Source organism: Paramisgurnus dabryanus, chromosome 3 (assembly GCF_030506205.2).
Source record: "Paramisgurnus dabryanus chromosome 3, PD_genome_1.1, whole genome shotgun sequence".
In the NCBI taxonomy this organism is placed as follows: Eukaryota; Metazoa; Chordata; class Actinopteri; order Cypriniformes; family Cobitidae; genus Paramisgurnus; species Paramisgurnus dabryanus.
The window spans coordinates 14,523,211-14,540,439 of record NC_133339.1 but is presented as its reverse complement, the minus strand read 5'-3'; the positions used below and the strand labels follow the sequence as shown (position 1 = coordinate 14,540,439).

The 17,229-nt window shown below is 37.8% G+C and overlaps 1 protein-coding gene across 1 annotated transcript; it reads right to left on the bottom strand.

Annotated features, from left to right (window-relative positions):
• Nucleotides 1–1,672: 1,672 nt before the first annotated feature.
• On the bottom strand, nt 1,673–5,631 carry LOC135769009 (uncharacterized). The gene has a single exon (XM_065278368.2). The coding sequence runs from the start codon at nt 5,627–5,629 to the stop codon at nt 4,115–4,117; it is 1,515 nt and encodes a 504-aa protein (XP_065134440.1). The 5' UTR covers nt 5,630–5,631; the 3' UTR covers nt 1,673–4,114.
• Between the last annotated feature and the right edge of the window lie 11,598 nt (nt 5,632–17,229).

Sequence of the window (17,229 nt, the reverse complement as noted above, 5' to 3'; positions counted from 1 at the left end):
GTCACCTCTCGTCGTTGTTCTGGGGCAAGGAGGAGGTTTTACCACTTCCAACTGCTGTGTGGGGCCACTGATGGCCGGCGAGGTCTAGGTTGGTGGATCCAGGCGGCTACACACCACAGGTACATGCGGCGAAATGGCACAGACGCCTCCGTCCTTTCTGGGAGTAAGCAGAAATCTGGGTGATAGCAGAGGCCGCTAGGCTCACCTCACAATACAGCACTACACACCACAGTCAGTTCCACTGATTTCTCTTGCCAACAATACAGCTTTCCCACAGTACCTTTACTGGTGTCTTCACTGTTCTTTCGTTAGGTTCCAGCTGGGGGTCGGCGCTACGGACGGGCAGATAGGTATTAAATGGCCGTCGCCTGCGGCAGTCCACGTCTTCTCCTGCCGGGCTCCTCTCCGCCTGAAGGGGCGAGTGCAGACAACAAAGGACACGGCAAAACACTGCAAAGCTTTGGGTGTAAACACGTCAAAGGTAAACTCACCCCACTGCACTTCACACACTTTGGTGACTTTAATAAGGTCCACACTACACACCCGAACGGCGGTAGGCCCCAGGGGGGATTCGGTTGCTTGCACAGACAATGATCCACCGGGAGCGAGTGAACGTCCACAACGCCCTGCTGCCTCGCTTTACTTCGCCCACCCGTTTTTCCACGATGGGGCCGCTAAACAACTGTACACACTCCAAGACAATGTTACTCGTTTGTTTACACAGGTAAGTGACAAGACATGTACTCCAATTTACTCACTATTCAGATGTTCCTAATCCTCTTCCTTCTTCATTTCAGCACTCCTCAGAATATCCAAGAGAGACGCTTTCACTCCGTCTCAACATCAATGCTTCACAGCAACCTTCAGTGTAAACACACATTCCAAGACAACGTTTTAAGTTTGTTTGTACAACAACGACTTCCTGTTTCTGCAAGCCGCTTTTATCCTCACCACGGCGTCCGAATCACCCAATCAGCGATCGGCACGTTGCTTGGTGCACCTGCTACAGATTATGCTGATTTGGGGCTTCCCTTGGGTTACCTGGAAGTGACGGTGTTTTCGCAAATCGGTCTGGGCGGAACTTTTCTTCCCATCCTTTGGTTCCGCCCTAAAAGTCACTCGTGACATCAGCTTCTTTTTGGGTAACCTTAAGCAACTTTTTGAAAGAAAGGCGTTTGATACAAAGAAATGAGGGATTAAAACCCTGAATAGAAATTTGTGAGTAATAAAAATAAATTAATAAACTTTTTTCAATGTAACATTGCTGTACTTTGGGTTAACATTCAAGGCGTTTTTCTTTATAAGAATTGTGCCCTGGCTCTGACTCGATTGTATGTAATTCATTATCTAATGCCGGGACCGGGGCTTGACATCTGCGGCTACATCCACCCATACACTGTTTATCGGACAGGCCACTCGCCTCTCTTGGCGGCGGCGCTTTTTACTGCAACACAACACACGTATTTTTAAACGCACACACGTACAGGAATATCTGGACCACGGCCAATCAAAGGGAGGGGTCCGCCCTTACCTATCTCTGATTGGGTTATATTGGGTTTGCAACGACATGGACCTAATGTGTGCTTGTTGTTGAACCACAGGGAGACTTTCAGAGACAGAGTTGTAGAGACTTTTAATCCGCCGAACAGCTGCAAATTGGTCGCACTTTCGAGCCCTGCAATTATGGCACAAAATCACTCCATATTTCCCCCTGTGAGCTTTCATTTGCCAGTTAAGGGATGATTAAAATGAAACTCTTTCCACATTGAAAAACTCTACTTTTCATGATAAGGTTGACATTTGCATGGAATTGCCCAATTTATCATAATGAATATAATGTGATGATGTTTACATGCATAAAGCAGCATGCTTGCAGATTCACAGCCAAAAGAAGTCTGAATGTGAAACAAAAAAAAAAAATTACTTTATTCGATTATTTATTTAATATAACATTTATATTTTATTTTTATTTTCATGGTTAAAAAGGAAAAATAAAGTACACGGACCACTGATTAGCTTCAATGTATTTATTACAAAATGAAATATGATATAAAACCATTCATTAAAAGTACAAAACTTTTGTACAACATGAAGTAAACACAAAATTAATCTAGTTACAGTACAAAGGCAGTGATTCAGTGTTAAGATTCTATAGAAAACATATGTGATTTAAGTTATGAAACTTAACTTTAACATCAGTTAAAACGATAATAACAAATAACAGACTTCAGTTGAATAAGAAAAGAAGTAAATTGATAAGACCAAATACCAGTTAGGGGTTGTTTACACTTGGTATTAAGATGTGTTTTCATCGATCGCATCACAAGTGGACGAGAGAGACACATCACGTTTACACCTGGTATTTAAATCCGTCTCTTTTGTTCACTTTCGACCGCTTCTGTCCTGAATACTGTGAGAGGGTGGTCTGTGAGACAGTGGGCGAGTCTCTCTGCTGTCATTAAACGCGAGCGGGAGTAATGGTGAGTTTATATGGACGAGAACTAATATTACGTCGGAGTCCACTGCTTATTTAGCAGGTAAACATGCTGCACATTGTTTTGTACATGTATATGTTAGAGTTTTCAATGATATTTCAGCGCAATTGATGAAATAGGATCGCACAACTTTCACACGCTTTCAAAACAAAACTACGGAGATCAGCCGCTTTAGTTTTATCAATGAAAGGCTAAAAATAGAGATGTACACCGTGTGTTCATGCCAGAAGTCAGAAAAGACTTAAACATTGTGTTTAATACCTCAGATTAGATAAATGGGCGGAGAGAAGGCGGTCGTGTGTGGCTGTTCGAACACATTCAACCACATGTGCATTTACACTATAAAAGCAATCTGATCGAAAGGGGTTTAGACTACATCTGAATTTGGTTGAAAGTGGTCGAAAGTGGACGAGCTCAAAACGTTTTGAACATCGTTTACACCTGGCATTAAACGTTGTCCACTTGTGATCAGATCGATGAAAACGCATGTTAATGCCAAGTGTAAACAACAGCCTCTTAGATGCACTATACTGACAAAAGTTTTGGGACACCTGCCTTTATATTCTTAATCCATATGGTTTAATTTGGAGTTTTGTCCACCCTTTGCAGCTATAACAGCTTCAACTATTCTTGGAAGACTTTCTACAAGGTTTAAGAGTGTGTTTATAGGAAATTTTGACCATTCTTCTAAAACACATTTGTAAGACACTGATGAAGGCCTCGCTCGTAGTCTCTGCTCTAATTCATCCAAAAGATGTTTGATTGGGTTGAGGTCACGACTCTGTGCAGGCCAGTCAAGTTCCTGCACACTCACTCTTTGCTTTGTGCACTGGTGCACAGTCATGTTGGAACAGGAAAGAGCCATCCCTAAACTGTTCCCACAAAGTTGGAGCATGAAAATGTCCAAAATGTCTTGGTATGATGAAGCATTAAGAGTTCCTTTCACTAGATCTGACTGGAACACCTGAATTCAATGATTTGGAGGGGTGTCCCAAAACTTTGGACAATATAGTGTATATCCAAAGAGAATATTTCATGTTTAACGATCAGACACTGAAGGGCAGAGCAGCTGCACTTAGACAGCAGAAAATTTCAGAAGGATTTGCAGAGATGAATCTCTTTGATCACCTTGAACTCACATATCCAAAATCATCAGAGGAAATTTTAATATTAGGTCCTATCTTTACTAACTGACCACAGATTTAAAGTTTATTCATCTATATTCTCGACTAAACAGCTACATTTTATGACACAGAAAGAGTAATATTTCAAATATTTTGCAGGTATTAAGCTTCAATGCCGTTGATGTGAAATGCATCCTGGGAAACTTGGCCGTCGTAAGTCCACACAAGTCACCTCCTGATGCATCCTCGATAAAATGAGTGGATCAAGAACACATCCTGAGATGTTATGTGAACTTGACTTGATGTGAACTTGGTATTGGAGCAGTACTTGGGCCGCGAGTGATGACGTTTCACAAGAACACAAGTACAGACATCTTGGGCTTTTGTGCACATGTAGACTTTTAGTAAGGATCCTCCAGACAGTTTTATTAATAAGACCTCAGCTGATTTCTAAACTTTGTTGCCATATCCACACTGTTGACACATGAATGATTTCTATTGAGTGTGAACTCTTGCGTGTTTTTTAAGGTTAGCTTTTGTTTTGAAACTCTTTTTACACTCATGGCATGTGAACGGTTTCTCTTCAGTGTGAGTGACCAAATGTGCATTTAAGTTTGGTTTTGTCCTGAAACTCTTTACACAGTGTTGACACATGTATGGTTTCTCTCCAGTGTGAATTCTCACATGTGCATTAAGGTCACATTTCATAATAAAACTCTTTCCACACTGTTGACAAGTGAATGGTTTCTCTCCAGTGTGAATTCTCATGTGTCTATTAAGGTCACGTTTCGTTGTAAAACTCTTTCCACACTGTTGACAAGTGAAAGGTTTCTCTCCAGTGTGAAGTGTCATGTGTGTCTTAAGATTACATTTACTTGTAAAACTCTTTTTACACAGATGACACATGTAAGGTTTCTCTCCAGTGTGAATACTCGAATGTGTCTTAAGGTTACCTGCAGTTATAAAACTCATTCCACAGTGATGGCACACGTGTGGTTTCTCTCCGATGTGAATCCTCATGTGTACGTTAAGGTTAGGTTTTATTCTGAAACTCTTTCCACACAGATGACAAGTGTAAGGTTTCTCTCCAGTGTGAAGTGTCATGTGTGTCTTAAGATTACCTTTACTTGTAAAACTCTTTTTACACAAATGACACATGTAAGGTTTCTCTCCAGTGTGAATACTCGAATGTTTCTTAAGGTTACCTGCCGTTATAAAACTCATTCCACAGTGATGGCACACGTGTGGTTTCTCTCCGGTGTGAATCCTCATGTGTACGTTAAGGTGAGGTTTTGTTCTGAAACTCTTTCCACACTGTTGACACTTGTGAGTTTTCTCTCCAGTGTGAACTCTTAAATGTTTCTTAAGTTCACTTGCAGTTGTAAAACTCTTTCCACAGTGATGGCACAGATGTGGTTTCTCTCCAGTGTGAATCCTCACATGTTGGTTAAGGTGCCATTTTGTTTTGAAACTCTTTCCACACTGTTGACATGTGAAAGGCTTTTCCTCACTGTGAGTTTTTATGTGCTGGTTAAGGTTCGATTTTAAGGTGAAACTCTTTCCACACTGTTGACATGCATAAGGTTTCTCTCCAGTGTGAGACCTCATGTGTCTCTTAAGGTAACTTTTTTTTGTAAAACTCCTTTCACACTCATGGCACACATGTGTTTTTTCTTTAATGTGACTTCTCACGTGAGTCTCAAGTTTACTTTTATCTCTGAAACTCTTGCCACACTGTTGACATGTGAAAGGTTTCTCCTCACTGTGAGCTTTCTTATGCCGGATAAGACTCGATTGAAAGGTGAAACTCTTTCCACACTGTTGACATTTGAAAGGTTTCTCCTCACTGTGAGTCCTCTTGTGATCTGCAGGGCGTTCATCTTCACTGAAACTATTTTCACACTTTATGTCTTCTGTCTTCAGAGTTTCTTTCTGTGAAACATTATGGTTTATTTTTACAATCTGATGTTTCTCATCCACTTCAGCTTGACTCTCCTCTTTCACTTCCATCATCTCTAAAATGAAGACAGTAAATAGTTCATATTGATAAATCAGAGTGACAAAACACATTTGAGATGTCATGTATCCATGTTATTTTTAATGTAAAGTACATTATGTCATTTCTATTGTCAATTTCTGCTCTTGTAACAATTGTGGTGTTTCCAATATCACTAAACATTGGATTCTATCTTTTTGTCAACTTGTTTTCTTTCAGTTAGGACTGGTTTTCATGCATCTAAATATCTTAGCGAAAATAGCATTATCTGTGAATAGCGTTGCAAAATTCCAGGAATTTTCAAGGCTGGAATCTTTCCATGGCAATTAACAGGAATTTATGAGAATTAATGGGAATAAACCCATTCAATCGTGGCATCTCCTCCTGTGGCCCTGTAGTGGACAAATGTTCCATGGGTGCTGATTAGTGATGAGCGAGTCACCCGAAACTCGGATCATTTAACCCGATCCCTAAAATGACTCGAGAACCATGAGTCCTTAGTGGCCATTAACCCGAGTCAGTCGAGTCCTCTCAGATTTTGCATTAAAGATGAGAAATTGTATCAAACACAAAGCTCTTCAAATGTTTACAACAGAATTACAACAAATAACTCTACATAAGCTGCCATAGGTTATATAACTTGCAACAACGAGTTAATTTGCATCACCAAATGTCGACTGGGGGTACCGAGTGAACCAAAAGCTGCTATTCCGGATCATTATTTCTTGCAGCTCCGAGTCCGAGTACAAAGGGATGCGTGCGCGCGACAATGAGTTGGTCGGCGGCTCGGGGATTCACACAGAGAGTGACTCAACTCATGGAGCTTGAATCCGGGGCTAGGAGAAACAAGCCTTGCTCGTGTTGTTAACCCACTGACTCATGTAGGCTAATCTGTTGAAATATTTGACTGGCACAATGTTTTGGGTAGAAGCTGCAAATGTTTAACATTTTTAAATACGAGGACTGCTGCAGCAGTGCTGCTGGAAAGATCCGCCACCGACGGACGTACACGGCTCCTCTTGTTGACTGAGTCACTCAGAGTGACGTGAGTGGTTCACTCACAGGACCCGTGCAGGAGCGGGCGAGCGGCTCTGTCTGGGACTCACTCACAAGATTAACCGAAGCCTATCGTGGATCTTTTAAGTCAATCTGAAACAGGACACGTTCCTCTCACGTCCAAGTCAACCAAGCCTGACATCTTCTAAATGTGGTGTTGATATATTTGTCGTTATGAAATGAAACTAAACACACCAAACTTTTACAATTATGTTATTGATAATGTTACCACGGGCATGCATGTTTTTTACGAGTTCCTCAGGTCACATAAGCCCTTTTTTGTGAGCAGAGGAGTCATAAACTCGTAGCTGCACGCGTGATCCGAGTTGCTTGGTTGGCATTAGTATGACTTAGCGATTGGAATTGGGAGATTTTGACCAAGTGACTCAAGTGACTCGAGTGACTCGCACAACCCGGATCATATTAGTGAGTGACTCAGAATAACCCGAATCCTTAAAAAGATCCGGGTTGACCATCACTAGTGCTGATTATTTTTCAATAACCGCATGCCTAACCTTTAAAATGTTTTAAAACTAGGCACCAGAGCAATATTTTTGGTAACCGTGGTATAAGCAGAATAATTGACTCCATTGAATTATTTGAAAATAATGCACACCCACGGTGTAACGGCACGATGCGTATTATTTTCTTATAATTCAACAGCTCGTCATCAATTCCTTAACCCTTGTGCATCCTTGAGGACATTTTTGTCCTTTTCAGTTTTGTTTTTTTGATAACTTTGCCTGCGTTAATGCTAACTGCATAAAATTTGCCACAGGTGTGCATTTTTTTTGGAATTTTAATATTTCACCTTCATTTCATTGCAATTTTTAATCCCGGTGCCATTCAACTATAAAATGAAGCAATCTTTGTTAAGAGGCTTTCATTCTGTTGGCAAGGCTTCAAAATTGTAATTTTTACTATTTTTTACCAGATGGTGCCATTTTTTTAGGTTTGGCATATAAAGCAAATTATCGTTTTATTGTTGTTTTCTGCTTATGCATATTATAGAGCCAATTAGATATATTATGAAGCTATAATGGTGTGGGTGTGTTGGTATGGATGTCAGAGTGTGGTTTGTATGTGTGTACTGAAAATTTTATGTGTGTGTGTGTGTGTGTGTGTGTGTGTGTGTGTGTGTGTACCTGGTAATTATCACGTTGTGGTGACCAATTGTCCCCACAAAGATAGGAATACCAGTATTTTTGTGACCTTGTGGGGACATTTTGATGTCCCCATGAGGAAACAAGCTTATAAATCAAACAGAATGATGTTTCTTGAAAATGTGAAGTAGTAGAAGGGTTTCTGTGATGGTTGGGGTTAGGGAATGGGGCAGGTAAGGGGAATAGAATATACAGTTTGTATGGTATAAAATGCATTACGTCTATGAAATGTCCCCACAAAACATGGAAACCAGAATGTGCGTGTGTCTGTGCGTGTGTGTGTGTGTGTGTGTGTGTGTGTGTGTGTGTGTGTGTGTGTGTGAGCGTGTGTGTGAGCGTGTGTGAACACTTTGAATGAAAAAAATATTGCACTGGAAATCACTAGACTACAACCGCTGCAAAGGAGGTGTTGTTTTTGTTCAATAAAAACAACAGTGGCATTGTGTAAACAAACCAGCATTTGAAGGGTTAAAATTCTGAAAATTAATGAATATTTGGTCATTGTGATTAGAGCTGATGCTGGTTAAAAAAAAGGCATCAGTGAAAGTGGAAAAAAATATTAATCTTTACACTTTTTTGACATGGAAATTTTTTTTCTTTATGGACCTGAGAGGTAACTTTTTTTTAATCTGATACTGCATAAAAAATATGAATGCATAAAAATTAATGTTGTTGTTAATCATTGACATATCCAAGGCTGTAATACTCAAAGAAAAAAAATCTGCTTAGCATTTAGTAAATTGGAAATAATTAAAATTTTTATTTTTTTCATAAAAAAACAGCAGTGGCATTGTGTAAACAAACCAGCATTTAAAGGGTTAAAATTCTGAAAATTAATGAATGTTTGGTCATTGTGATTAGAGCTGATGCTGGTTAAAAAAATGTCATCAGTGAAAGTGGAAAAAAATATAAATCTATAATATTTTTATGACACTTTTTGCACATGGACATTTTTGTCCCCTGTGAACCTATGTGTAACTTTTTATAATTGATGCACAAGGGTTAACTTATTTTTGATTTAAGATCTTACAAAAAAGATGTAGGCCAATATGAAATAATTATTACTCAGTACTAAGGGTGTCACGATTTAGATTTTAAATCGAAATCGATTGAAATTAAGTCACAACCTCAAACTTTCAATTTAAAAATGGGATCGTCGATGCTGCCATGCCCTTATGTCGCCATGCTGGGAAAAAAATCTCAGAGGTGCCTTTAACTCTTTCCCCGCCATTGACGAGATAACTCTTCAATAAAAAAAAACGCTTCCCTGCCAATGACGACAATTTCCGTCTTTCCGCAATACCGATATCACACCCACAACTTATTTTTGAAGAATCCTGTTTGTGAACAAACCTTTGAAGAAACCGCTGGCGGGGAAAGAGTTAAAAACACCGGTTGAGTGGAACGCGATTTATATTTTAAACACGAGGGATGTATTGCTACAGCTCCTTGAAAATCATATCATAAACAGGATTACTATCTGACACGTGCGCGAGAGAACCGCCAAGATGCAGCGGGTTATATGTTAAACAAAAGGGATAGTTTGCCTCAGCTCGCATGAAACCCATAAAACTGAACAAATACGTAAGGATTACTACTTTAGTTTATGTTTAGACTTCAGACAGATGTGAGAGCATGTGCACGTGAGACAGAGCGGAGCGCAGCTGCTTATGAGGCGCTGGATTTATTTCAGATGCTAGGAGCCCAAGATGCGCACATTAAGTCAAAGAAGGAATCCTCTTTCTACAAGCTCTCTCACATAAAGTAAAGCCCACAAACCCCCCCTGCGAGGAAAAGCATGCAATGTGCATGTTAATGTGAAACTATAATAATAATAATAATAATAATAATAATAATAGGATATCATTTTTTGTCTTTCAAAAAAATAAAAATAAAAATTGAGAAAAAGCAGAGAAAGCCTTGAGATGGCTATGGCTTAAGAGAGGGATTCATGGGGTCAGTGTAGCTAGATTTTCCAACTGGACACAAGCTGGGGTCTGATGAGGATTTATGGATGAGGGTGTATGATGTTGAAAGACCCGAAACACCCAATGATTCCAGGAACATCACTAAAGATGTGTCCAGTAGCATCAGAAGTTGTATTCGCACAGTAAAACTTCCTTGTGCTGTTTGTAAGCTAGTGTGCTACAACATTATACCATTATGAAGACAAATACACTGACTGAGAAAACATTTGGGCAGGGCTGGCAAATTTGTTGGGGACTCGGGCATGCTATGGTGTCACGGGGGGAGCGGAGATCCGTTAAATTAGACAAGTGCTCAGCTGCTGGCGCGTTGATCTAAAATATATATAATATTATAATGCTGTGCTGTATGCACCAAAACAAACTGAAATCTTAGCGTACAGAAATTTAAGCTCCAACCTGAAACAATATAAGCGGTAAGTTATGTAAGGGATAATCCACGGCTAGCCATGCATTAAAGGATTTTAATGCACGACGTAAAGGCAAAGCGGAGGGTTGTTGCCTCTACGTCGTGCAGTAAAATCCTTTAATCCATGGCTAGATGTGGATTATCCCACTTATAACACGGTTATTTGCCAAGTTAAAAACAAGTTAAAGGTGTAACTGATGTTTACAGTGTAATTTTTTTAACAGACAGGTAAAAATGACGGTTATTTTCTTAAGTTACGGCTGGTTAGTTCTAGCACTCCATCCGCTTCAATAAAGTAGAGCCATCAGATTGCTTTTATTTAAATGAATTATCACATTTATTTAAATTCATTATTGAGAGAGAGATGCGTGCGATGCGTGCACGAGTTACCTGTGTGCGTCTCTTCTTTAAAGAGTACGACAAAGATAAAGTCAATGGAAAAAAGACCACTTAATGGGCAGTTAACTCTTTCACCGCCAGCGTTTTTAAAAAAAGTTGCCAGCCAGCGCCAGCGTTTTTCATGATTTTCACCAAAGTTTAATGCCTTCCAGAAAATGTTCTTCTTTAAATATATAAACATACAATATACCAAATGAAAGAACAGACCCTCTGCTTTCAAACAAAAAAAAAAACGTTTCATCCTACCTTTAGTGGTTCTTTTGCAATCAGCTTTTGAATATGGGTAGGTTTTTGCAAAAACACCATATTTTGAGCAAAAAGCAGAGATAATTCCATTTTTATGACAGACTTTTCATAGAGATCCATTCAGAGCGATCTTTAAAACAGACACGGACATGCAGCAGCTTGCCATAGGGCAATACTTCCGGTTTTAAAAAGTTGCGGAAGGGCGCAAACACACGCGAAACCGCTGGTTGGCAGTAATCACGCGTGTGACCGCAGTAGCAGCAGAAGTCGTCACAGAAGAAGAAGCTAAGCAAGTAAACCCACAAACGAAGAAGAAATAGCAACTTCTTGTGTATAATTTGAGAAGACCAGCAATGATGGAAGTAAATAAACAGCGACTTATGTTTCAGTTTGAGTTAAATCACTCCTCAACTTGGCTCATCTTTGTTTTCACCGTCTCAAACGGAAATACCTATGACGCAGTTTTTTTACCTGACGGGAGGGGTTCTGGTGGACCAATCACAGCGCTTACGGTCCGCGTAGAGCCGACGCGCTGTTAGAAATTTTGTGAGGTGCGCGTCAGGCTACGCAGAGCTACGCACAGGCTACGGATAGCCTACGCCGTAGCTACGCCGTAGGACCTACGCACGACTATAAATCGCCCTTTAAGACTTTCAGTGACTTTTTGAGCCAAATACATGACAATTGTGATTTCGAGATCTACTCTGCTTCTCTTCTAAATGAGACATTGTGGGAGTTTTATGCCTCTGTTCAGTCTACCGCTGGACGTGAATACAGTGTTGTAAGTTTGATGTGTCTCAGAGAAAATAAAAGAATAAAGTAACGTAGACTAACTGTGTTCCGTACACTTTCTGGCTTTTCCGCAAGCTTTCGTCTACTCCTCGATGTAACTTGCTCAAAATAAGCATGTTTGTGTGCGCATTCTCTGGGGGAAGGCCTATTGTATGATTTACACTTTGATTGATGTCTTTTGGACCAATAGTTTTTGAGAAAAGTGAGAAAAAGTATCTCCTCCGCCTGTGTACGAAAGATGATTAGAGAAAACGGTGTTCCGTACATGCTAACAATGATGTTCCGTACAGATCGCAAAACTTGATTTCAGCTACGAAAATGGACATTAAAGATGAAATAATGTTTTATTTTACTTGATTGTGATGTTTTTTAATTTGTTAAAGCATGATGAAAGTTTAGTTAAACATAATCACTGCATACAAGATGGTACTGACAGACGTGCTATCCGACTGGCTCTATGCAGTCATCGGACGCAACCGACTTTAAACATTAAATACTCCAATTTCAAATATTTTTTTCAACAAAAGGTAATATATTTAACAGTTTGTGATAAAAATCATTCATTTTATAAAGACGTAAATAAAGTGTGAAGCATAAATTAAACCGAAGTCCACATTTTTGCTGCCCCACTTGTCTCCCCCTGAAGCTGCAGTCTGTTAGCATAAGCCTGCCCACCGGCCGTTTTCAAACACAAGAGGCGCACCCTGCAGATTTACTGAATAATCACTGAAACAGTTTGCATGAGGTTCTCTTTCCTGGTCGTGGATGAAAGATGGGGAAATGAGGATGACACAGATATGAATTTTGTGTGTGATCTCAAATTATTTATTGAGTTATTGGCAGTTAAAGGTCATCTGTACGGAACATCGTTGTGTACGGAATACAGTTAGTCTACGTTATGTTTTAACAACGTATCCTCCAACCCACACGACTTTTTTGGTCATTTGTCCATTCCCTCAAATACACCCAACAGAGGTGTTTACTAAATTAGCGCCTCTACTTGGCCAGAGGTGAAACTTTATATATTAGGGTATGAAATTATATTTTGGGGTATAATTTTGATGTAATGACATCCATTTGGGTATGATTATCAGTTTAAAATGCCAAGATTCATTGTATTTTATTACACATTTCACTATTCAGGAATTTAGAGCAAATCACATACCCATTTATTTATTATTTGATATAATACACAGCATACAAAACAATCACAACTTTTTTCAAAAATTACTTAAAATATTTCAAGTGTACCGAGGCCAAACGATTGATTTACATGAAGAAAAGATGCAAAACTGATCACAATCCACCATAGATATCAGGGTGATTCTCACGAAAACTTGGTTTTAAAAATGTCAAGCATGAAAATGTAAAAATTGCTTAAATTTACTTTTTTTTCCCACCAGACATTGAAAAACAAAGTCTGGAGTAAATGGGAACATTAATTTAAACACTTTTACTTATCATTAAATTAGTCCTAAAAAATCTCATTACCGCAACAGTCAGAAAACATCAACACTGACATATTTCTAAAATGACATGACAAACCTGAAAGAACATAATCTGGAGATTCTGCACATGCATTTAAAATCAAAGTATTATGCTTCTATTAATTAAATTAACATTTAATAAGCATCTGTTGCGGTAATGATAATCAAAATGTCGTGTAAGCATTCTGACAAAACAATATTTCAAATTAACTGTAAAAAAATGATCTTACCTGGTAGCCATCTTGAAGTAACTGGTCCATGTGCTTGGTCACTCAAAATCAAACTTTATTAAAATTCTGTATGTGTGCTTAAACTGTTCTCAAAAAGTGTTGCGGAGGATGAGAACATCAGGCATGGACACATCATTTTCCTAATTTTTCTTCATTATTATTATACATGAATATTCAGTAAATATTTTTTTCTGTCATCTAAAGTAGTCTAGCAAAACATCCATTTATTTTTTTTCTAAATATTTTTGTGTTAATTTGATTAAATTACAACATAACGCATGTTCAAACACAGCCGGACACATTGCGGTAATGAGAATTTCAGCAGAAAATGAGATAAAATTGACAAATTATAAATTCTTATGTTGAAATCACACATTGTGCAAGGTAGAACACAGTATTGTGTTAATTCTGATGCTTTTTAATATTACTATATTACACATTTTATAGCTAAAATCATTAGTGCCGTGGTGATCAATGGTTTCGTGAGAATCACCCATCATATCCTGTGTACGGATTTTTTTACATTTTGTACAAAATGACACCGAGTCAAACTTGTTGTGGTGATCCCGGTCAAAAATGATTGCCCGTTTAAAGTGAAGGTGAAAGATCACAAAACACAGAAAATTATTTTACAATTGTGCCGTTCCCTAACAAATCCAAGTCGTTAATAAAAATAAAAAACTATGTTACAAAATGACAAAAACTTTGTGTGAACTCATGTAAATGATGCCTGCATCTAATGCATTTATTGAACGTATGCACATAAATGACAATAGCCTATTTCATGTGCCTTGTTAATGGGCGCTTTGCATTTAAAAAAGACAGTGCTTGTTTGGACATCTTTTGGGGCACACAATGTGCATTTCTTCCTTTTCTCTCTTCTGTTTGAGACATTAGAAGACCCTGATTATAAACTATTTTCTGTAGGCCGGTCATTTATGACCAGAAACACCTCAAGAGTAACAAGGTGGGGCGGAGGAGAATCCCAAAAGCAAAGTCTTTGTAAACAAAGTCAATACATTTCAGTGAGATGCAATAACATATTAAAGATAAAGATTGAAACATAAACACCAACCTATTTGTTCCTCAGTATCTTCATCCTTTATTCTGCATGGTTGTGGATCTGTCATCTTCTCAAGCTCCTCTTTCACCAGCATCAACATTATGTCATGAAGATTTCAGTTGTCACACATGGAGTGATTTCTCTGTGTGTTTGACTCCAGCATTTATTGGTGGATTGTTGTAGGAGGAGCTTCACTGAAGGTCTTAATCACTGTGTGGGTGTGGCTGGAGATTAAAAAAAGGCTTTGTCAGTAAAACATTCATAAAGGCATCGGTTTCAGTATTTTATCCGTCCAGTTTATGTCAGATACACAAAAAAAATCCCTATATAAAATGATAAAGATAAAAAATGTAATTACTTGTAAATCCAACTTGATTATATTTAGTTTTTTTATTATTTTTTATTATTTATAATATAATATATTTATGTAAGTTCAAAATGTGTAAATATTCATCTGCTTATATCTTACTCTGTATGTCAAGACAATAATGCAGTGATATGTAGACGTGCCTCCCATTAAAATGCTAAAGTGAGTATACTCCTCAAAGAGACGGCAAAGTTTGTATAATATCAGAGTTTAATATCAGCTTTAGTTAGACGACATTTCTGCATATACCTACTAAAGACTGTAATTTATTCCCCAATCTTTACACAAATTCATGATCGCTTTAGTCTCATTTTAATGAAATGGTGGCGTGGTTCAGCGCTGCACTGTATTTTACGATGTTAATAAGCTCATTAAATTCATTCAGATTTACACGATGTGTACATTTACTGATAGATGACATCTGTGTAGTTCATTAACAAAGTTTACATAATGTCATCCAGGAGAAATACAGACGCTTACTACTTGTCTCGTAGTATTACGTTCATTTGAATACAAAGTATTTTATATTTAAAATATATTGTGGATGTGGGATAAGATGAAAATATATTAAAGAAATGTAGTACAAAAGAGTAAAAAGTACACAAATGTTATAGCCATCTTTTTATTACAATGGGGTGATGCAGTAAAATTGTAGTATTCAAACATTTTGTGTGTATGAGAACATAATATAGTAAAAGGAAAATACAAAGTAGATACTTGAAAATGTCCTTTTAAAAGCAACAATATAGTTTAATTACAACTGCATTTTACAAGCCTCATCTTATTTAAATCACAAACATTTGAGATCTTAAGAGATCACTGTAATAAATTGGGTGTAAATGAGAACTATGATTCTGAAATAATGAGATTTATCAACAGCTCTATTAACACTGATGTGACTGAAACAAAAACATTTCATGAAGGTTGATGGGTCTGTTAACAGCTCTTTTAACACTACTGAGTGTTTTTTCACTGTGAGGTTATTGGCACAAATGAAACAAACCTATCAAGAAATCGACAAAATCCTGATTTCACTCTCAGTAAATATGAACTTAACATAAATGTCTAAAATTTTTCTTTCCAGACAATCCAGAGCTATCATCTGAAGATCAAAGTGACGCTTGTGTTGAGCAATGCGTGTGATGGAGAAACTGCTTACAAAATGTGTTTTTATTAAAAATAATCTGTAGGTCTGTATCAGTCTTTAAAGACTTAACAAGTCTTTATCTTTACAGAATAAAACTAAAATAAGAGCCTCATGCAAAGCATTCTGGAAACCTCATCAACCTTTTTCTGTTTTTTTTCATGAGGCTCTTATTTTAAAGTTTTATTCTGTAAAGACAAAGACTTGTTAATGTTGATTTAACGTTGAACAAACTGTTGCAAGTAAATAACAAATTTAAATCTACAGTAAGTTCCTGGCAAACAGCAGACAATAATACTGTAATTTCTACAGACATTTTAACAGTGTTAAAATAAGTAAATAAACATGTTTATCACTTTATTCACTTTTATTAGTACAATGCTATTTTTAAACACAACTATTAATGCTAAGATAACAGTGTTCTGTGTGCTGAACAGATTCAAAGCATGTGACAATCATTTTAGTGGTCATACAGTCATAACTTTTATTACTGGGGTCATCATCACATGTAATCAATAATCAAGAAAAAACATTTGTAAAATGATCTGATGTAAATAGAAACAGTCATGAAATATCAGAATTAAAAAATAACACTGCATATGTTTTTAACTATTTGAAGAGGGTCTGGGATCATATAGACCCCCAAAAGACCATGAAACAGAAGCGCAGTAACAAAGCAGTGCTTGACACATCAGAACTGTTTTCACAATCGAAACACATAACATCTCTTGTTGAATATATCTGAAAAATTCAACATGTTAAAAATCCTGATATGTGGGGGAAACCTTGAGGACAAGCGAACATTTACACTGTAGTCACGTAAAACAAAATGATAACCAATCAGAAAGCGAGCTGATGAAAGACGAAACACTAACAACCACAGTTATAGCGCAGCAGGAACAGTCCAAAGTGAGGTGCAGTCCACAGTATTAATGACATTTCTTTATGACCGTTTTCCATCATGTTTGTTTACTGTGAAGTCATGTTTGACCACGAGAGACATCGCAAGACTTCTATGTTCTCTGTCAAGACTCACAAACAACAAAGATGTGTGGTGTGCTGTGATGACCACATACTGGCAATCCACATACTATAGGAACAAAACTGGTAAATCCTATACACTATATTGCCGAAAGTTTTGAGACAACCCTCCAAATCATTGAATTCAGGTGTTTCAATCACTTTCCAGTGAAAGGAAGTCTTAATGCTTCATCATACACAAAGACATTTTGGAAAATTTCATGCTCCAAACTTTGGGGGAACCGTTTAGGGA